General features: G+C 45.6%; 1 protein-coding gene and 1 long non-coding RNA gene across 3 annotated transcripts in view; one reads left to right on the forward strand and one right to left on the reverse strand.

Moving 5' to 3' along the window:
• Nucleotides 1-22204, forward strand: part of LOC309558193 — a 1089490-nt gene that overhangs the window by 290103 nt on the left and 777183 nt on the right. The window lies entirely within an intron of this gene.
• The window catches only part of DHRS7B (dehydrogenase/reductase 7B), a 93423-nt gene that overhangs the window by 18600 nt on the left and 52619 nt on the right, over nucleotides 1-22204 (reverse strand). For both annotated transcript variants that reach the window (XM_082261205.1, XM_082261206.1), the window contains exon 5: nucleotides 15928-16020. In XM_082261205.1, the coding sequence (XP_082117331.1) occupies nucleotides 15928-16020 (93 nt within the window). The remainder of the gene's footprint in view (nucleotides 1-15927; nucleotides 16021-22204) is intronic.

A 22204-nucleotide genomic window follows, 5' to 3' on the forward strand; every position in this document is an offset into this window, starting at 1 on the left:
CTTTACACTCATTACTGTTCATTGTGCCAAAGTGTAATTTCTTCAGTGTTGTCGCATTGTAAATATTTTATTATATCTTTTCAACATGTAAGGGGTGTACTCATTTTTGTTAGATACTGTACATTTTGTTTGGGTACAGTGTTGCACAACCGAGTAATTGTCAGTTAAAGTAACTCAGTGCCATATCTTAAAAAATTGCCTGGTCAGGAAGGGGGGGGGGGGTGTAAACCTTCCGGAGGTGAAGTATTTAAACCAAAAAATGTATTATATTGCAGCTGAGCTTACCAATTCCTAGATGTGGTGGCTGTGTTTTTAAGGAATTTTTAAAGCTGTATTCTACCTGGTAATCCAGCTAGTAAGTCTGGCATTTTACATTTTCCTTTAACAAACCAAGTTGTCCAGCAAAACTGGCAGTAAAAGGGTAGAGACGAACCAGAGATGCTTACAATGGTTCACTTTTATATGTTTAATAAAACCTTTATCCCCAAAAAGGTATAAAAAAAATGTAATCGCTTAAAAGTTGTTAGCTGTGGGGGGGCGTGGCCTGGAGCGGCATGAGGTAGGACCCTGTTGAGGTGAGCTCCGCTGGCCGAATCTCCTAATTGCATTAATCCTGCACCCCGGAATCCTAAATCGCTTCCCCAGCACCTCCTGAAGCCCCGCTGCAGCTGCGGAACATGTCGCCACCGAAAAAGTCCACAGATGTCACCACAAAACTGGACAAGTTTCGCCGCCAAGACAAGGGTGACCAGGCCCAAGATGGCGCGGGAGCGGAGGTAAGCTCGGCGGGAGCCGAGACAGATCGGGTTCTGGACGCTATTGCTCAGTGCCAGGCGTCCCTCACCACCAAGATAGAAGAGGTGAAAATTGACATATCCCTAGTCCGTCAGGATCTCCAGAAGGTGAGGGAGCGGATCAGTGGGGTGGAGGATGCCCTGCCCCCCCTTCAGCGCACCTCTGATGCCCTCTAGCTTCAGGTGACCCAGCTACAATTGAAACAGGACGACATGGAGAATCGCCTTAGGAGGTGTAATATCAGACTGATTGGTCTCCCTGAAGGGGCAGAGGGGTCCCATCCCTCAGACTTCCTGGAACAGTTGCTTATTGATACGTATGGTCGTGAGGCTTTCTCCCCTACCTTTGTGGTGGAGAGGGCACATCGCCTCTCGAGCAGACCACCGCCCCAGGGGGCACCCCCCGCACCTTTATTGCTAAGCTGCTCAATTTCCGGGACAGGGATACCATCCTTACCAGGGAAAAAGGCAACATCCCCTTTGGCAATGGCAGGCTAGCAATCTTCCCGGACTTCTCTGCTGATGTCCAGAAAAAACGTAAAACCTTCATTGAGGCTAAAAGGAGGCTCCGCATAAAGCACATAAAATATGCTATGCTGTACCCTGCCCGTCTCCGTGTTGAGGGAGAAGACAGGGTGCACTTTTTTGACGACCCTGAGGCTGCTATTAATTGGCTGGAGAGACTTGAGGCTCGAGCTTGAGTGCGCCTCGTGCCTCATCCCTTGGATTGCTTTCCGGATGCTACGCTTGACCCCTGGATTTGCCCTGTGTACTGACCTGACGGTTTCGATTATCCTTGGATCCTGATGTTCCTGCCCTTACTTGGATTTCCCTCTTGGATGCCTGTTGTGTTCACTGTGACTACCTGCGATAGCCCGAACCCCGCTGTTGGGAGGCGGTTTTTTGCTTTTTATCCTCCCCTATAACCTACATCCCTGCCGGGTACCCTGTGATTTTTTTTTTTTTTCTTCTTCTTTTTTGCCACTTCACGCAATGACCTGACCCGGCAGGGTGTGTCCCATCCTTGCAGGCCACCGGAGTGCCTGTACCAACCTTTCCCTACTGTGTATTTTGTTCCCCCTGTGTCCCCCAGGTCTGTTGCCCTCTCTATTACCCCCTTTCCCTATGTGTGTCTCTGCTGTGTCCTATTCACATGCCTCGCTGCCCAGCGAACTCTCGCTCCCAGAACTGCCCAGTCATGGACGAACCGGTTGCCCACTCTGCTGTTGCTGAGCGGGGCGGGAGGCCCCCCTGTTAGTGTTGGTGTAGGTTGCCTGTCATGGCCTTGGCCTCTCTCCCGAGGCTCTCCTTCCTACACCGGTCTACATTTTTCCATGTTCCTGGGGCGTTGTCAACGCGATTGGTTGACTAGTTGGTTGGGGTTCTCTCAGGCCCGCACGGGTTGGGGTTTGTGCAGGGCGGGGTGGGCGGGTGTTCAGTCTTTATGGTTGCATTTTCCTTGCTGCTATTTAATGCCTTTTGAATTTTTGTTTTGCCTGACAATGTATGTAGTGCTTACTAGCTATTGTATCTCCAGCAGTTTGTATAAGTTACAAGTGGGTGCCAGCGATGGGGGTGGGGGAGCATGTATCGTAATCACTGTCGGGGAGGTCTCCCCGGAGCTCATGTGCCTATTTATGTTTGCCCCCTCTGATGGCTAGCCTTAAATTTCTCACTTGCAATGTCCGTGGGCTCAGAGACAGGATTAAGCGCTCAGCGGTCTTTGCGGTGCTCAAGCGCCAAAGAGCTGATATTATTGTACTACAGGAGACGCATTTAGATGGTGCGCTGCAACAGGCCCTGAGGCGTCCGTGGCTCGGCTGGACGTTTCATTCCATGCACACCTCACACTCCCGTGGAGTTGCGGTTTTAATCGCTAAGTCTGTCCATTTTGAGCTCCGGGGATCCCTCGTAGACCCTGAAGGTAGATATGTCTTTTTGAATGTGTTGCTTTATGGTGATCCCTACTTGCTCATGGCGTTCTATGTCCCTCCTCCCTTCTCGTCCACGATACTCCTTGAGGGACTGGACTTCATGGTTCAGCACCCCCAGATCCCCGTAATCTGGCTTGGGGATTTCAACAATACTATGAATCCCAGCCTGGACAGGATGCACGTCTCTGGACCCCCTGTGCCCCCCCCCCCACCTCCACGAGGTTCGCCCACCTGATGGCGGAATTCAACCTTGCTGACTCCTGGCGCGTCAAGTATCCGCACCTCCGGGAGTACTCCTGCCATTCCTCTGCCCATGGATCGATGTCCCGCATTGATCTTATACTGATTTCCCCCTCGCTGATGCCCAAGTTGCTGGAAGCGGGCTTTTGTGCGCGCGGCCTCTCTGACCATAAGCCCTACTGGATTAAGGTGGGTCTACGGACAGACAGGGCCAGACCTGCCTGGAGATTAAACCCCTTTTGGCTTTCCCTGCTTCCTGAGGAGGAGACCCTGACTGAGAACTGGCACCGCTTTTTTGACACCAATACCGGCTCGGCCTCCCCTCTCGTGGTATGGGAAACCTTTAAGTTACACGCTAGAGCCACTTTGACTCAAACCATTAACTCTATTAAGGCCGATTCTGCTCGGGCGTATGAACGGGCTGAACGGGCTTTGGGTTCAGCGGAGGCGGCTTTTCTAACTGACCCGACGCCCGCCGGGGCGGATCAGTTGAAGCTCCTCACCAGGGTGGTGGAACACCTAGACTATGAGAAGGCACGTAGGCCCCTGTTTTTTCAAAAACAAAAATTGTTTGAACACGGTGAGCGGGCGGGCAGGCTGTTAGCGTACCTCGTCCACAGTAATGATAGACCCCCTGTGGTGATCACCCTCCAGTCTGCTGGCGGCTCCCCTATATCAGACCCGGGTGCTGTGGCTGACGCCTTTCGCAGCTTTTTTCAAGACCTGTACTCCTCAGTAGCCCCTGACGATGACTCCCCGATTCTACCATACTTGACGCCGGACGTTCTGCCCCAACTGTCCCCTGAACAACTGGCTATGCTAGAGGTCCCCCTGACCCAGGATGAACTAACCGAAGCCATAGCTCAGTTCCCCAGGTCCAAGTCCCCAGGCTTGGACGGGCTGCCTGTTGAGTTCTACTCTATGTACTCGGAGGTTCTGGTGCCACACCTCTTGAAAGTGTTCCAAACTGCATTTGACACCTTGACCTTGCCCCCCTCTATGCGCGAGGCTCTTATCGTCCTAATACCCAAACCGGGCAAAGACCCCCATTTCCCAGCCTCTTATCGCCCTATCTCCCTATTGCAGGTAGATATCAAAATCCAGCTCTCCCTGAGACTAAATAAGGTCGTGCTCTCGCTGGTTCACCCGGATCAGTCGGGTTTTATGCCTGACAAAAACACCTCATTTAACCTGAGACGCCTCTTTATGAACCTCCAGGCGCGGCACAGCAACTCCGGATCTAGGGTGGTGGTTTCATTAGACACCGCCAAAGCATTTGATTCTGTCGAGTGGAACTTCCTCTGGCGCTGCCTCGAGGGCTACAGCTTTGGGCCTAAATTTATTCGATGGGTCCGTATTCTCTACCGGGCTCCGGTCGCCAGGGTTTTGGCCAATGGCTGCACCTCAGCGGCGTTCCCCCTTACCAGGGGGACCCGCCAGGGTTGCCCTTTGCCCCCCCTTCTTTACGCCCTGGTGGCCGAACCCCTGGCTATCGCTATCAGGTCGCATCCGGGTATCCGGGGTCTGCGGGCAGGCGATCTGGAGGAGAAAATAGGCATGTATGCGGACGATACCTTGCTGTACTTGTCTGACCCGGGTGAATCACTTCAGACAGCTTTGTCCCTCATAGAGCACTTTGGCCGCTATTCCGGGCTGATGATCAATTGGGACAAGTCCCAAATTTTACCGATAGACGATATCCCTCCCCGACCCCCGGATCCCCGTTATCCCCTCCAGGTGGTGGACCGTATCAAATATCTAGGAGTTCTGGTTACCAACTCCCCTAAAAACTACCTGTCGGATAATGTCCAGCCTCTCTTTGATTTATTGAAGTCTAAAACCCAGACCTGGGCGCGGCTCCCGCTGGGAGTAAGGGGTAGGATCAACCTTGTAAAAATGGTGTTACTCCCTAAATTGCTCTACACGTTTTGGCATTCCCCGATTTACCTTCCCCTTAAACATTTCTTGCAGATTGACTCAATTCTTAAGCCCTTTATTTGGGGCAACAGCCGACACAAGTTGGCCTGGAGGAAACTGAAAAGCCCCACGGACCTGGGTGGCCTTGCCCTCCCTGACTTCAATATGTATTACATAGCTTCCCAGCTGTCACACTATTTCCACCTCCATAACTCAGATAGGGAGCGATTTTTGGCCCTTCTGGCTCCATCCTGGGCCCAGGCTAATGCTGACCCTTTGTCCCTGATTCTGACGGGGGCCGGGGGGACTGGACATAGCGGGGATAGGGGGAGCATGTTGTACCACTACAGGTGCTTATGGGATGTTGTGTCCAACAAATTGTCACTTCCCTCGCTGCATGAACATACTCCGCTGTGGCATAATGCTCAACTCCCCGAGTTCGAGACTGTTCCAGATGCACATGCCTGGGCCAGGTATGGTGTTCACTTTTTAGCCCAACTGCTGGAGAACGGCACTTTACGTACATTTGAAGACCTAAAGCGACAGTACAGCCTCCCCAACCGCATGCTTTTCAGATACTTTCAGATCCGGCACGCTTTCTCCTCTCAGTTCCCTGCTCCCCTGCCTGACATAACCCCTATTTCTATGATCGAGGTACTCAGGGGCTCTGAACCCAAACAACTTATATCCCACCTCTACAATGCTCTTCTTCTCCCCGCGTCCACGACTTCAGCCTATGCTCTTAAGACTAAGTGGGAGGGAGATTTGGGACCCTTGGAGGACGAGGAGTGGGAGGATGCCCTGGATAACTGCAAATTGGTATCTCCAAAGCTGTCCGACCGTCTGACCCAGCTGTATATCATGCATAAGGCCTACCTGACCCCCCCTACAACAATCTAAGTTTCAGCCGGGTGCCTCCTCTGACTGCCCTATGTGTGGGAGGGAGCGGGGTACATTCTTCCACCTTCTCTGGAGTTGCCCTGATTCAGGGATTTTGGAAACAAGTGGTTGACTTCCTTCATGATACTATGGGCTCCCCTCTGACATTGGCCCCGAAGCCATGCTTGCTTGGTATACTTCCTGATGTGAATCTAGATAAGTTCACTGTACATTTTCTGCACGAGACCCTATTCCTCGCCAGGAAGTGTGTAGCTCAAAAATGGATGAGGGACAACCCCCCGTCCTTCGCAGACTGGCTCAGATTGGTCAACTCTACTCTACCCTACAAAAAACTGATTTATACGCACCGGGGTTGCCCTGATAAATATAATAAGATATGGGATAGGTGGGTCCAGGCTCCAGAGACGTGCATCTAGCTTGTTTGATTTGTTTATCTTTTTTGTGCCGTGCATTGCCTGTGCTGTGTATATCCACGGTTGGGAGCCAATCGACGCACCCCGGAGCCCCCTGCGGTTATGGACTCTCGTGTTTTTTTCCTTTTATTTTTTCCACCTGAACCTGGAATGGCTCAGAATACTTAGTGGACTGGTTTTGAGTCTTAGACGCGGTTTTCATTCCCCGCCACTGCTGATATACCACTGGAGTAAGCTGGTACACTGTTGTATTATGTGTACTATTATTTGTTTTTTATTTTTTCTCTGTAAGCACTCATGTTACTTGGTCTAATGTTTAATGCCCTTTTTATTCAATAAAGACTGTTGTTTGATTTAAAAAAAAAAAGTTGTTAGCTGTAGTTTGATTGTAATGCGTTAGTCAACTACATCTAAATCTGCTAGTGCATCTAAAGCCTCGTACACACGATCAGATTACTGGACGATCTTTCGTCCGTTTTTTGTTGCATGCTAGTCTCATATCGAAAGTGAAGAGGTTACTTTCATATGAAAATTCCCGTACGACAGAATTCAACTTAAGAAGTGAGGTCATGTGTTGAATTGTTTTGTATATGTTCTTTTGTTTCTGAGCATTCCTAATCTTTCTCTTACGATTTTTTTGGACAAAAACTGTACTAATTGAACGAAAATCGGACGTTGTGTTGACGTACGATAAAAATTTTATAGCCTGCACATCCAGATTTTGTCATCCCTAAATTCATAATCGGCTGTCGAAAGCACTATACAAACAATCCGAAAATCGGCAGATCGTTAGTCGGACAAAATTTTACTTCCGATTTTCGTATCGTGTGTACGGGCCTTTACACTACCTTCTACGCAAATTTTTCTTGTCCCAGAGGTGTCTTCATTGCTCAAAAACTATGGAAAACCCTTCACACCCAAAATCAAGAGGGCAAGGAAAGGCAATTGAGACTATATGTGCCACCAAGAAAATCACACAAAAATGTAATCTACAAGTTTTTTTTTTTTACATCACTCTAAAAGTCATACACAACACAAAAATAGAATTTTTGTAAGAATTTACCGTAAAATTCTTTTCTCTGAGTCCTCTGACAGACACAGCCTTCTTCCAAGTTTCATCACTATTGGGTAATGGCGCCCTCTGCAGGAGCAGGCTAGGCAGTGAAACTTCATTGAAAAGCCTTAACTAGACAAACCTTAGGGCTGTCCCTCTCGACATTACCCGCAGACACTTAAGAGCTTACTAATCAGTTTCATAGCAAGCAGTACAGGAAAACAAACCACCCCAAAATAGAGGGGCAGGGGCTATGTCTGTCAGAGGACTCAGAGAAAATAATTTTACGGTAAGTTCTTACAAAAATTCTATTTTCTCTTACATCCTCTGACAGGTGCAGCCTTCTTTAAAGTTTCATCACTATTGGGATGTCCCAAAGCAGTGCAGGTGTGAGGGGTGTGAAAAGACGCAACCAACAGAACGGTAATGTGCCAACAAGGCTAGAACAAAACGTGGCCAACAGGGCAACAAAAGCTCAACCAACAGGAGCTAACCACAGAACAAAAAATTCACCCAAAGAAGAGAAAACCTGTCTCCAACAAACCGCATCGCTCAAAACTTTGCTGCCAAAAAGGAAGCATCCAAGGATGCCCTCACGTCAATCTTGTAGAGTTTGGTAAAAGTGTGCACAGACAACCAGGTCGCTGCTTTACACATCTGAGCCACAGAAGCCTGATGGCGAAAAGCCCAAGAGGCACTCACGGCTCTAGTAGAATGTGCCCTCACAGGGAAAGGAGGCACCTGACCCTTGAGTGAATAGGCCTGAACAATAGTCTGTCTAATCCATTTAGAAATGGTTGCAGCGGACGCAGCCGAACCCTTCCGAGGTCCCTCAGGAAGGACAAACAGGGAATCAGACTTCTTAAAGGATTCCGTGGTCAAGAGGTAAACCCTTATCGCCCGAACCACATCCAATGAATGAAAAGGCAAATTCCTTGGGATGCTTAGGCTTCGCACAAAGCGAAGGCAAAACAATATCTTCATTGAGGTGGAAGGCAGACACCACCTTAGGGAGAAAAGACTGGTTGGGTCGGAGAACAACCTTATCCCTATGAACGACCAGGTAAGGCGAACAGCAGGACAGAGCCGCCAATTCAGACACTCTGCGAGCAGAAGTGATAGCCACCAGAAAGGTAACCTTCTGGGACAACACAGGCAGAGGTATTTCTCTGATGTTTTCAAAGGGAGGTCGTTGCAAAACTGAAAAAAAACATATTCAAATCCCACGGAGGCAAAAGGAGCTCTCCTTGGAGGAGCCAGATGACGCACGCCTTGAATAAAAGGTGCGAATCAGGGAATTAGTCGCTTGAGCGGAGTCCAGGACCATTCCCAGATACTGCAGACCTACTGACGGAGTGAGTGCCGACTTCTGGAAGTTGATGGTCCACCCGGACTCCTGGAGCATCTGAACCGTGACCGTCATATCGCCCAACAGAGCGGCACACAAGCTCGCCCTCAACAAGAGATTGTCCAGATAACCGAGGACCGCAATCCCCTTCTTGCACAGCAGAGCCAGCACCGGGGCCAAAACCTTGGTGAAGACCCTGGGAGCCGAAGCTAGACCAAAGGGTAATGCCACAAATTGAAAGTGCTCCTCTGCCACTGCCAAGTGGAGATACCACTGATGACCTTCGTAGATAAGGATGTGCAGATATGCATCCTGTAAAATCGATGGAGGCCAGAAAATCCCCTTGACCTAAAGATGCCAAAACCGACCGGATGGATTCCATCCGGAGCTTCTGCACCCGCACAAAGCGGTTTAGTGACTTGAGGTCCAGAATCGGATGAACCTTGCCCTCCTTCCAGGGCACTGTGAACAGGTTTGAATAAAACCCAGAAAATCTCTCCCGTTATGGAACTGGGACAATAACACCATGAGCATGAAGATCTTGCACTGCCCCCTTGAGAGCCGTCAGGCGATCGGGAGACAGATGGAAAGAACCTGTTTGCGCGGCAGGATCGAAATTCGATCTTGTACCCTGAACGAATCACGTGCGTGGCGATTTACCCTTCGCGGATTGGGGCAGGAGGGTACTCTTACCCCCTGTGAGACCCTTGATAATCTAATCCAAGGAGTCCACAAAAAGGCGTTCCCCCCCCAAATAGGGGATATCAGACACAGTCTTTTTTGAGGCATGATTTGCCGACCAGCTCTTCCGCCATACCATGCGGCAGAGTGCAATCCCAACAGAAGACAATCTTGCGACCAGGGGAGCCTCGTCCAGGGCCGCATCACACAGGTACGCCATTTGGTCCGCGAGCTCAATGAGATTCGGTGGAACCGACTCAGCCACCAAGTTGCGCCTAAACACCCCTTATCCATTCCGTAACCGTCTGAGAGACCAGCACGGAAGCCCACCACCAAGTACATGTGGCGGGAAAGTGACTGATTCCACGCGCCTATCCATGGGGTCTTTAGACACCGGGGAGTCCTCCACGGGGAACCACCGTGGATTTATTCAACCTGGAAAAAGTGTGGTCCACCTTAGGTGACACCTTCCAGCAATTGGAAACAGGGTCCGCAAAAGGGTAACGGCGCTGAAAACGCTTAGGCAACGCCAGCACGTGCTTAATGGGACGCCACTGTTCGTTCATGATATCGTGAAACTCCTCCGGGCAGGGGAAAACCTGACCCGACTTTTGGGCTTTCCGGGACCCGAGGGAAACCCGCTTACCTGACAGGGTGGGCTCATCATCAATGTTCAAAGTCTCCCTAACGGAGCAAACAAGTGCTTCAACCAAAGTGCGTTCCCGCGCTGCAGCGGAGGAGGACTCCTCCTCCTCCCCGTCTGAGTGTGCGGACAGGGATCCCTCAGGGAGGGCAATGTCCGTGGCAACCATGTCAGGCTCTGAATCAGAAGACAGAGGGCATCGGCAGTTTTTGAACATTACCTTGTGACATCATAAGATCTACTTTGGACGCCAACGTTTCAATGGCTGCAGATAAAGAAGCTAGGGAAGGTGATCCGGATATCCCGAATGCACAAACAAGCTCTGGGGTGAAATTGTCACCCTGGGACTCAATGTTAACAGAAAATTAAAAAAATGGAACACTGGCCCTTTAAATCAGCGAATGCGGTGCGCACCACAATCCCGCGCTGCTGCTGGAGTCCCCCTTTATAACGCCAAATAATTGAGCAAGCAATGCGTCTAAGAAAAATTGCCCAAAAAGCAGTAAAAAAGCCCCTTATAGTGTCAGAGATACAGAAAACAAACCGCTCAACACGCTTCTCTGCAGCAAGTGAAAAGATGGCAGGAGGAAGTGACCCAATTCACTAGAGGCCAAACAGTGCCCTGAGCCACACAAACATGGATGCCAATAGAAGTATATGGGAAAAACACAGGGAAAATGGCTGCTGCCCTTACAATGCGGCTGCCCACATCCAAGATGGCGCAAAAAACGGTGCCAAAGCACATGTTATGCAAAAATGGTTGCTGCCATTACACTGATACAGCCAGGTATGCCCTCACCCAAAATAGCGGCCGAAAACTGTGCTGACAGTCAGGAGCCCAGGAACCCTGACCACCATGGGAATCCACATTAGGAAGCCCCCCAGTACAAAGAGCCTTACAGCCCCCCCCACGCAGTGGGCGCCACTAGAGCGCCCCCATAAGGAGCAGGGAGGCAGGATCCGTCCAGGCCGGCCAGGGGGGACACCACAGAGTGGGGGGGTAGCATCATGGACCACGGGCACCGCTTCAATACAGCTCGCCTCCCACCCTGAGTGGGGGTGCTGCAGCCAAGAGGGGACACTGCAACACAGGGTGTTCCAGGGTTGAGGTGTCCCGGCGAAGAAATTTCTCCGCAGGCTGGTCCCCATCCGTCGGGGCACCGTCGTGGCGAGGCCTGGGCGGACCACAACCTGCGCACACTCGTAGGCCAGTCTGGGGTACCATAAGGATCTAGATAATCCAGTGCGAAGCCAAGCCCGGCTGTCGCTTGTAGTTCTCCAGGAGGATCCCCCTGACTAGCTAGCGTTAGTGAGAAAAGAAAATAAAACATTTTTCAAAGAAAAAAAAAAACTGGAGACCGGAGTCCCAGCAGGGTATCCTAGGTCCTACTTCTGGAGCTAGGCAGCAAGAAAACTGATTAGTAAGCTCTAAGTGTCTGAGGGTAATGTGGAGAGGGACAGCCCCTAAGGTGCATTTAGTTAAGCTTTTTAATGAAGTTTAAATACCTAGCCTGCTCCTGCAGAGGGCGCCTTTACCCAAAAGTGATGAAACTTGGAAGAAGGCTGCGTCTGTCAGAGGACGTAATCTAAAAACACAGGGTTCATGTATATATTCAATGTGATGGTATTTGGTGTCTAGGATAGATGTGTTTCTGGAAAGACTCCCTTCCTCAGGATCCATGTCTTTTACATATACAAATGAATAGGACACTCTCTGTATGGTCAAAGATTTCTCTTCTAGGAGGACATACTATGCTCGATTACAACCTCATATATAGGGGAAGGTACTATCAACTAGTTCAAGGCTGTGGTAACCACGAGATTGAAACTGGTGGTTACCACAAACTTCCATATGTGTATCCCTCTATTGCATATAAACAAGGTCTTTTCTTAATGTACCTTCAAAGTGTAGGACTACCACCACATCCTTTTAACAAGTGGAACATATCCATCTTCCATTACAAAATGGCACACACACCTTCAATTTTGCAATGAAAGACAGACAGATATGTTCCACTCATTAAAAGGGATGTGGTAGTAGGCATACAGTTTAAAGATACATAAAAAAGACCTTGTTTACATGCAATTGAGGGATACATATATAGAAGTTTCAATCTGCTGGTTAAATGGTGGGAGCAACCTGAAGTAGTTGATGGTAGCTTCCCTTTTCAATTATATGGGGTTATACTGGAGCAAAGAATGTCCTGCTAGAAGAGAAATAAATGAGCATATAGAAAGAATTTCCTTTTCATTGTATATATAAAAAGGCATGGATCCAGAGGAAGCGACTCTTGCAAAATGCGTTTATAATCCATATGATGGTATTTGGCCTCTGGGATATACTTGAACACTGCATTTTTAATAACATAATTTGTTCTATTATGAATTTTATAATGAAGCAATAAACAAACTACTGATATTACATTTTTGTGTGATTTCTCAGTGGCACAATTACCTTTCCCTGTCCTATTGGTTTTGGAAGTGAAGGGTTTTCCATAGTTTTTGTGCATGGTTAGGGATAGTAGCCACTAGGAAATATAAATGTTTAATACAGAGGTTCCCCACACATTATTATACTATCTTTGTTGCAAAGTGAAGACACCCTAAGGCAGGAAGCGTGTTACTAGCCAGATCAGAGGTGACACTAAAAGAAAAAAAAAAAACAAAAACCACCACAAGGACTACATGAATGCAGCCACTGCATTTAGCATTTGCAACACATTACACGCTTTGTTTTTGAAATAAATGTGCCTTTAGTTTGCCTATAGAAAATCCAAAAGGATACTCTTTCAATCTTCCTACAAAATAACAGTATTTGAGGGAGTGTTTTAGTGCTTTTGCTCTTACAAAATAAATGGGGAAAAAAAAAAAAAAGGTACCTACATTCTAAGTTGATATATTCGGAGCCAAAAGGCAAATATGCGGGGAAAGGGGGCAGAGGATTTTTCCTGGTGCCGTCAGAAGCATAACAGCAGAGTAAAATCAAAATAGTTTATTACATTTTTATTGAAAATGTACAAAAAAAGTTAAAAAACTAAAGTTTTTAAGATAACCCATTACAATGGCTTAAAGTAGAGTTACAGCCAAAGCTCATTTGGCTGTACTTCTCCTATGGATCAAAGGAGTGCAGTTCGTTTTGCACTCCTGTGACCCGTTTTCAGCAGAAAGTGGGTTGACGTCACAGAGGCAATCCAGGCTCGAGAGTCATCAGGACCACGGAGCCGCTGAGAGCCTGAGCTGGCCGCCCCCTCAATAGCCTAGCGCTCCACGGAGCTGTGAGAACCGAGCAAACGGCGGTGTTGGGCCACTCGGTTCTCAGTATAGAGACGCCAGGGGGCAGATTCAGCATCAGACCAAAGCTGCATTCACCTAGGTAAGTATGAATAAAAAAAAATAAAAAAAAACACCTCTTTTAAACTATTTGAGGTTATACCCATAAAATGAATTTAGCAATATATACAGATGGAGTGTACAGTTAGAAAGTGCTTGACATGTTTTGCGGTTGGCCCGATTCTTCAGGAATTCAAATAAGAAAGGAATCAATTCTATGACAAGTGATAATATTCCGGAGTATATTTTAAATGACTATGATAATCACCAAGGCACTCACCCCAAAATGTCAGATACACAAAAGATGGAAGCAGACCTTAAAAAAGGCACCAAGTGAATCCCCCAGGGAGAGTGTGGGAGCAGGTAAAAGGGGGCCACTAGAAGCTATTTGGATAAAATAGGTGGATATTAAACTGACACTGAAGGAAAACTGGTGAGAACAGGATTTCTAGCCAAGCCTTAAGGTATGAAAAGGACATTAAATCCATACATATGCCTACAACCACTACAAGCTGGGACGAGGAAAGCTACACACAGGCGGTTTTTTATCTTAATGCATAGAATGCATTAAAATGAAAAACCTTCTGACTTCACAACCACTTTAAGGCTTGGCTAAAAATGCTGTTGGTAATCACCAGTTTATCTTCAGTGCCACAGTTTAATATCCACCTATTTTATCCACATCGCTTTTAGTGGCCCCCCTTTAACTCCTCCCACACTTGCCCTGGGGGATTCCCTTGGTGCCTTTTTATGGTCTGCTTCCATCTTATGTGTATCTCACATTTGCGGTGAGTGCCTTAGTGATTATCATTGCCATTTAAAATAAACTCAGGAATATTATCACTTGTTTGTTTTTTATTGTATGATTTGATTCACTATTTTGTGGTTTTGGGATTTATTTCCCATTTGAACTCCTGATGAAGCAGGCCAACCTCAAAACATGGCGAGTACTGTCTAACTGTACACTCCATCTGTAAATATTGCTATTTTTATTTTATGGGTATAACATCAAATTTACAGTTAAGTCATTGTATTGGGTTATTTTAAAAACTTTGGTTTTAAACCCTTTTTGTATATTTTCCATAAATGTGTAATAAAAGTATTTTGATTTTACTTGGCTGTAATGCTGACGGTACCAGGAAAAATCCTTCTGCCCCCTTGACCCCACATTTGCCTTTTGGCTCAGAATATTTGAGGGGTGAAACCACACATTGGTTGGTTAAGTTGGACACCTTTCCTTTACGCATGCGTACACACACACACACACACACACAGGAAACATACACCTTACAGAACTGGGACAGGCAATGGACACAATTAGTGGTATGGTTAGGTCTGCATGCCGAATAAATATAGCACAGTGAAAGATGGACTTGCTTGCACATATCTATAGAGATTATTGTACATACACTTGTACATTACTTCAGGTTACATGACTCAAACATTTACTTAACATAGAGTAATGAATTGTCATTAAAACATAAATGATTTTTCTTTCCTTTTAGCTTTTAGGGAGGCAAAGTAATACACCATTTTATGTAAATATTGTTAGCTTTTCTACATAAAACATTGCTCAACCTCCCGGCTCTAGTAGCAAGTGACAAGAAGGGTTATATACACTGTAGCAGGTAGAACACTATTAAGGACACTTCATGATACCCTTTCACCAGGACACACAGTGAGCCAAGGAATGCCCCATGAGGGGCACAATGCTGAACTGGAGGCCTGAGTAGTTCATTGAATACTTAACATTTCTACAATGTGCAGTCATTGCACAGCTGCTGAAATGTTCAAACACGTGTACAAGGAACGATAGGAGGCAGATGCACATGTACAGTACAATATACTGTGTGAAGTGCTGTAGTGTATGTAGTCAATGTACTGTGCAAATACTTAAGACACTGTTAAAAATATCCTAGGATGTTTTTTTTATTAAAAAAAAAAAAAAAAAAAAAAAAAAAGGTACTTATGCGGTTTCAAAAGGCAAAGAGTGGACACCAAATATTAAAAAGATTTCATTTTTATGGTTTATCTACCTTGTAGGTTGTTTATTGATAAACTAAACCTTAGCACAGTATTGTGCTTTAAAATCAGAGCATAATTGCTAAGGCTTCTTTCACATGGCCGCTCAGTTTTTTTCCTCCGCTGAGGAACTTTTTTTTTTTTCACGGACACAGATGAAACTTGTGTCATCCGGTCCATATGTCCGCATATCATCCCATCCGTTTGCGGATGATATACGGACATAATGTATGTCTATGGCATTGCGGATGTCAGCGGATGACACCGCTGACATCCGATTTTGAGTCCTTTCCGTTTTTTAAACGGAAGAAAAAATAGGGTTCTGTTCCGTTCCAAAAAACAGAACAGAACTGAAAGGACGCAAATCGAATGTCAGCGGATGGTCATCCGCTGACATCCGCAATCCCATTGACATGCATTATGTCCGTATATCACCCGCAAACGGATGGGGTGATATATGGACATACGGAGCGCCCGTGTGAAAGGGGCCTTAAGAATGCAGTCTGAGTAATAGCCTTACCTTACCTATTGCTGATCTCTCTTTGGTAGAGTTATTTCTCAGTCCAGCATTACTTCATCTTGGTTATGTACTCTGGGCTTATGTAAAGTAAAAGTGAGAATCTAAAATGTCACAAATTTCTGATTACTTACATGCAGATCTGAAAGGGATACTGATTTTTCCTTGAATGCTACTGATGGCAACAACGTGTCCTCTTTTATTCTTGATCATTGATGGAAGAAGAGCTGGAAACAATGCAAAAAAGATTTAGTCTGAAAGTGTGTTTAAACAGCAGACTAAAATATTACTTTGTTTTCAATAAAAAATGTTTTATGAATTTTAATGAAAATTTTACATTTCTTTGATTTGTTCATGACCGATTACCAGTGATTTGTATTCTTGTGCTTTTGCTGAATGTCCCCTAGAAAGTGGCATTTTTGTGCAGTGGTTCATTTTGTCATTGAGTTTTCCCACAGTGTGTTTTTGTGAACGTCATGATGCTGCATGTTCCAGGACATCATGTATGTCATTACGCTGCATGCATCGTCATTCTGACGTCATGTGCATCTTTTGCGTCATTTTGACTTTTTATTCTTGTTTGATCACTCCTAGCAGATTGGCAACAACCAGGTTGCTTGAGAAAGTTGCTCAGCATGAGAAAGAAACACGATGTGGGGACTGGCATTGCTTGACTTAGCCATGTACTTTGGGCACCACATTAAAAACTGTCCTTATTGGCCTTTGATAAACGCGACACATTTTCCTGGAATGGGTACTTCGGATCCAGTTAGTATTTTAGATTTTGTGGTTTATTTTCAATGCTGCCATTTATAACTTTTCCCAGAGTTTGGAGTGACTGATCCATTTTTACTTTGTAACTTTGTTTTCCTCTTTGCGATATATAGGTTGGGGGACATAAGTTGGGGGACATATGTAGGACTAAAGGGCCATACACACTATAAGATTTTCTGAAGACTTTTTCCTTCAGATTTACCTTTTCTATGTAGTGCAAGGGCCTGCCAGATTGCATACAAATTGAAAGTGTTTAGGTTTGACCTCATATTATATGGTTTTGGTAAATCTAAAGGAAAAAGTCTTCAGAAAATCTTATAGCGTGTATGGCCCATTAGTGTGCCTAAGGAATGACTGACATTTACTACATTTTAGCTGCAGCAAATTATTGTGTGCTATTAGATGTCATTCTCTACCATATAAGACGACTTTGTCAAAAGTGATTACTTTTGTACTTAGGAGTCAATCAAAATGCAAAAAAAGAATAATATCCGGGTTTGCCCTTTAAATGGTACTAAAAACAGTTGTTGGTCCAGGCTGGACTGGAGGAAAGAATATATTTTAAGGATTACTTTTGCAAAATAGGCCTTTTAGGTGCGATTGTAGACTTTGCGAGAAGTTGATTTCCAGCCTTTAAGAGGGTAGGGATGACTGAATCTAAAAGGACTAATACTTCAACAGCCAAGCTGTTCAAAGCCAGCGTCTGAGGAGGATGAAACACTGGCTCTTAAGAAAGGAGGTCTGGCATATGGTTGAATAGTACAGGGATGGTTCCTCTACAATTAGAGAGGTTACTAGGTATGGGATAATAATTGTAGCGTATCCCCAGCTAAAGGAAACCTTGGAAGTGGGTTGCACACATCCCAAAAGGCTATAGCAAGACATAAAATTCCCCCTGGGGGTGGGACTTTAAAGGCAATCACACTTCCAAAAAAGAGTAGATATAACATCAATTTATTTGTAACAAGATAAAATGTGTAATGAAATCAATCTATACAAAAAGTTAGAAACAAGAAACATTTACAGTAATGTAAAAACATGAGTGACGTTGCATGGATATGAAGCCACATACAGTAATACCGTGAGGGTATATGATAAAAGATGAGGAAATCCTCCAACCCGCCACGTTTCAGGCGAGTGCGCCTTTCTTCAGGGGTATACAGTTGCAGAATATTGATTTCATGAACAGTATAGTAAAATCATATTAATTAATGTAATATATAACATCATGTAACATTGATCGCATAGGATGAAGAGGATATGATAGGATAAGATGAATGCATACCAAGTAGCTGTAGAAGGCGACAAGGGAGTCGCAGCTGATAAAATCAAAAGGTGTTGCTGTAGATCTACTGTGCAAGATGGTGTATGTAGATGGAGCTTGACTGCCAAGAGACGAGGGAGGAGTCCCGCACTGTCCCCCTAGGGAGTTTCAGCGAGGATGCCAACAGAATAGGCCGCTGTTGCGTCCCTTAGGGAGAAGTATAAGTAAGTGCTTTGAAGCATTGTAAAGTGTCATATGCAGGTTAGGATGTAGGTAACGAAACAATGAAATATACCTTATGCAGGGGCCAGATCTGTATGAGTGGGCCGGAGGAGGTAGTGCTTCAGAGGTTTCTTCATAAAGTACCAATGTGGTCTAAAATGTGTATGTGTGTGTGAATGTAAAGCGGTCATATTATTGATGGAAAGATGGATGGAGCCAAATACAGGACCATTCTGGAAGAAAACCTGATGGAGTCTGCAAAAGACCCGAGACTGGGACGGAGATTTGTCTTCCAACAAGACAATGATCCAAAACAAAGCAAAATCTACAAATGGAATGGTTCACAAATAAACATATCCAGGTGTTAGAATGGCCAAGTCAAAGTCCAGACCTGAATCCAATCGAGAATCTGTGGAAAGAACTGAAAACTGCTGTTCACAAACGCTCTCCATCCAACCTCACTGAGCTCGAGCTGTTTTGCGAGGAGGAATGGGCAAAAATTTCAGTCTCTCGATGTGCAAAACTGATAGAGACATACCCCAAGCGACTTACAGCTGTAATCGCAGCAAAATGTGGCGCTACAAAGTATTAACTTAAGGGGGCTGAATAATTTTGCACGCCCAATTTTTCAGTTTTTTATTTGTTACCAAAGTTTGAAATATCCAATAAATTTCGTTCCACTTCATGATTGTGTTCCACTTGTTGATTCTTCACAAAAAATTACAGTTTTATATCTTTATGTTTAAAGCCTGAAATGTGGCAAAAGGTTGCAAAGTTCAAGGGGGCCGAATACTTTCGCAAGGCACTGTACACACACTCACACACACACACACACACACACACAGTTGTGCTCACAAGTTTACATACCCTGGCAGAATTTATGATTTTCTTGGCCATTTTTCCAAGAATATGAATAACACAAAAACTTTTCTTTCACTCATAGTTAGCATTTGGGTGAAGCCATTTATTATCAATCAACTCTTTTCAAATCATAATTACAACATAAACTACCCAAATGACCCTGGTCAAAAAAGTTTACATACCCTGGTGATTTTGGCCTGATAACATGCACACAAGGTGACACAAAGGGGTTTGAATGGCTATTAAAGAGTTAAACATCCTCGCCTGTGATCTGTTGCTTGTAGTGTGTGTGTGTGTGTGTGTGTGTGTGTGTGTGTGTGGCACCCTCCTAGATAGGCGCTAGTGAATATAGTTTTTGGCTCTGCCTATCAGAGGAACAGCAGGTAAATTCTACATTCTCTCTGCTTAACAGGGCGCAGGATCTGCGAGTTAGACCACATGAATCACACACTGAGCACATTGAGCAGACCAGTGGGAGTGTCCCCACTGGTCCAATGTGGAAGCACATTGCACAGTGGAGGAAACCTGATCAATGGGCACACAGGCTTTGGTACAGACCCAGTGATTGCCACAGACTGCTGTCTCAGTGCATTGTGGGGTGTAGTATATAAAGCCAGGGACACGTGCTCAAGGTCTTTGGCTGGTGAGCAAAGCCCCGGAAGGAGGGTGGTGGCTGCCACCTCTTCTGCAGCAGTTGGTGTATGGTCACAGGCAGTCGGCCTGGTGAGCCAGAAGTGCGGAGCAGAACCCAGAGGTCCAGGAAAGCTGACTGAAGAAGGAGTTGAGGCACTGGAGAACATGGAAAGCAGTATCGTGAGTAGAGAGGATCATGCCTAAGGGCCTGACCAGGAAGGGGACCACTCTGGAGTAGAGAAGTCAGTGGACGGGTGTCAGCTGGTGGATAGAAAGGGGGTACTAGGTGTGTGCCCTGAACATGAGTACTAAAAGGAACATTACCTCAGATTCATCTAGTGGCAGAATGAAGCAGTGGCCTTGCCGCATTTTCAGATAGAAGTCCTCAGCATTGTGAATAGTTCAAGTGTTTGAGTATCCCACTCTTCCCTTCTCCAATCCCAATATCAAAGAAAACAAAAACAACCACCCCCTAGACTGTTCATTGTCTGAGCCAAGAAAGTAAAGTGTTAAGATTCTGCACGCAGTTGCTACGGGTATCCCAGGGAAATCCAAAAGTGTGAAAAACTAGCAGCCCTCAAGGTGGCAGTGCTACATGTGTATAAAAGGTAAATGAGTTTCTGGACTCCTGACAGACCCTTGCATCTTTCTTCCAGTGCTACACTGACGTTTCTGGATTCCGAGTCATGGTGAATGCAAAAGAATTGTCATAGGATCTGTAGGAAAGGGTAGTTGAACTATATAAAACAGGAAAAGGGATATAAAAAGATATCCAAAGAATTGAGAATGCCAATCAGCAATGTTCAAACGATGTAATCAAGAAGTGGAAAATTAGGGGTTCTGTTGAAATCAAACCACGGTCAGGTAGACCAACTAAAATTTCAGCCACAACTGCCAGGAAAATTGTTCGGGATGCAAAGAAAAACCCACAAATAATAACTTCAGGTGAAATACAAGACTCTCTGAAAACATGTGGTGTGGCTGTTTCAAGATGCACAATAAGGAGGCACTTGAAGAAAGATGAGCTGCATGGTCGAGTTCACCAGAAGAAAGCCATTACTAAGCAAATGCCACAAAGTATCCCACTTACAAAATGCCAAACAGCACAGAGACAAGCCTCAAACCTTCTGGCACAAAGTCATTTGGAGTGATGAGACCAAAATAGAGCTTTCTGGCAACAACCATAAACGCTACATTTGGAGAAGAGTCAACAAGGCCTATGATGAAAGGTACACCATTCCTACTGTTAACACGGAGGTGGATTGCTGAGGTTTTGGGGATGTGTGAGCTACAAAAAAGGCACAGGAAAATTTGGTCAGATTTGATGGCAAGATGAATGCAGTATGTTCTCAAAAAATACTGAAGGAAAATTTGCATTTAATCAGCCCGGAAGCTGTGCATGGGATGTACTTGGACATTCCAACATGACAATGATCCTAAACACAAGGCCAAGTCATTGGCTACAGCAGAATAAAGTGAAGGTTCTGGAGTGGTCATCTCAGTCTCCTGACCTCAATATCATTAATACACGCTGGGGAGATATCAAACCTGCAGTTCATGCAAGACAGGCCAAGAATTTATAGGAATTGGAGGCTTTTTGCCAGGAAGAATGGAGAGCTTTACCATCTTCAAGCAGTCATTGATGTTAAAGGGGGCAATACAATATCTCACAAAAGTGAGTACATCCCTCACATTTTTGTAAATATTTTATTATATATCTTTCTATGTGACAACACTGAAGAAATAACACTTTGCTACAATGTAAAAGTAGTAAGTGTATAGCTTTTATACTAGTGTAAATCTGCTGTCCCCTCAAAATAACTCATACAGGCATTAATGTCTAAACGGCTGGCAACAAAAGTGAGTACACTCCTAAATGAAAATGTCCAAAATGGGCACAATTAGCCATTTTCCCTCCCCGGTATTATGCGACTCGTTAGTGTTACAAGGTCTCAGGTGTAAACGGGGAGCAGGTGTGTTAAATTTGGTGTGATCACTCGCTCATACTGGTCACAGGAGGTTTAACATGGCACCTCATGGCAAAGAACTCTCTGGAGGATCTAAAAAAAGGATTGTTGCTCTACATAAAGATGGCCTAGGCTACAAGATGATTGCCAAGACCCTGAAACTGAGCTGCAGCATGGTGGCCAAGACCATACAGTGGTTTAACAATACAGGTTCTGCTCAGAACAGGCCTCGCCATGGTCGACCAAAGAAGTTGAGTGCACATGCTTAGCTTCATATCCAGAGGTTGTCTTTGGGAAATAGAAGTGCTGCCAGCATTGCTGCAGAGGTTCATGGGGTGGGGGTCAGCCTGTCAGTGCTCAGATCATACGCCGCACACTGCAACAAATTGGTCTGCATGGCTGTTGCCCCAGAAGGAAGCCTCTTCTAAAGATGATGCACAAGAAAGCCCGCAAACAGTTTGCTGAAAACAAGCAGCCTAAGGACATGGATTACTGGAACTATGTCCTGTGGTCTGATGAGACCAAGATAAACTTATTTGGTTTAGATGGTGTCAAGCGTGTGTGGCGGTTACCAGGTGAGGAGTACAAAGACAAGTGTGTCTTGCCTACAGTCAAGCATGGTGGTGGGAGTGTCATGGTCTGGTGCTGCATGAGTGCTGCCGGCACTGGGAAACTACAGTTCATTGAGGG

Source organism: Pelophylax lessonae (assembly GCF_965119305.1).
Source record: "Pelophylax lessonae genome assembly, chromosome: 6".
Classification (NCBI taxonomy): Eukaryota; Metazoa; Chordata; class Amphibia; order Anura; family Ranidae; genus Pelophylax; species Pelophylax lessonae.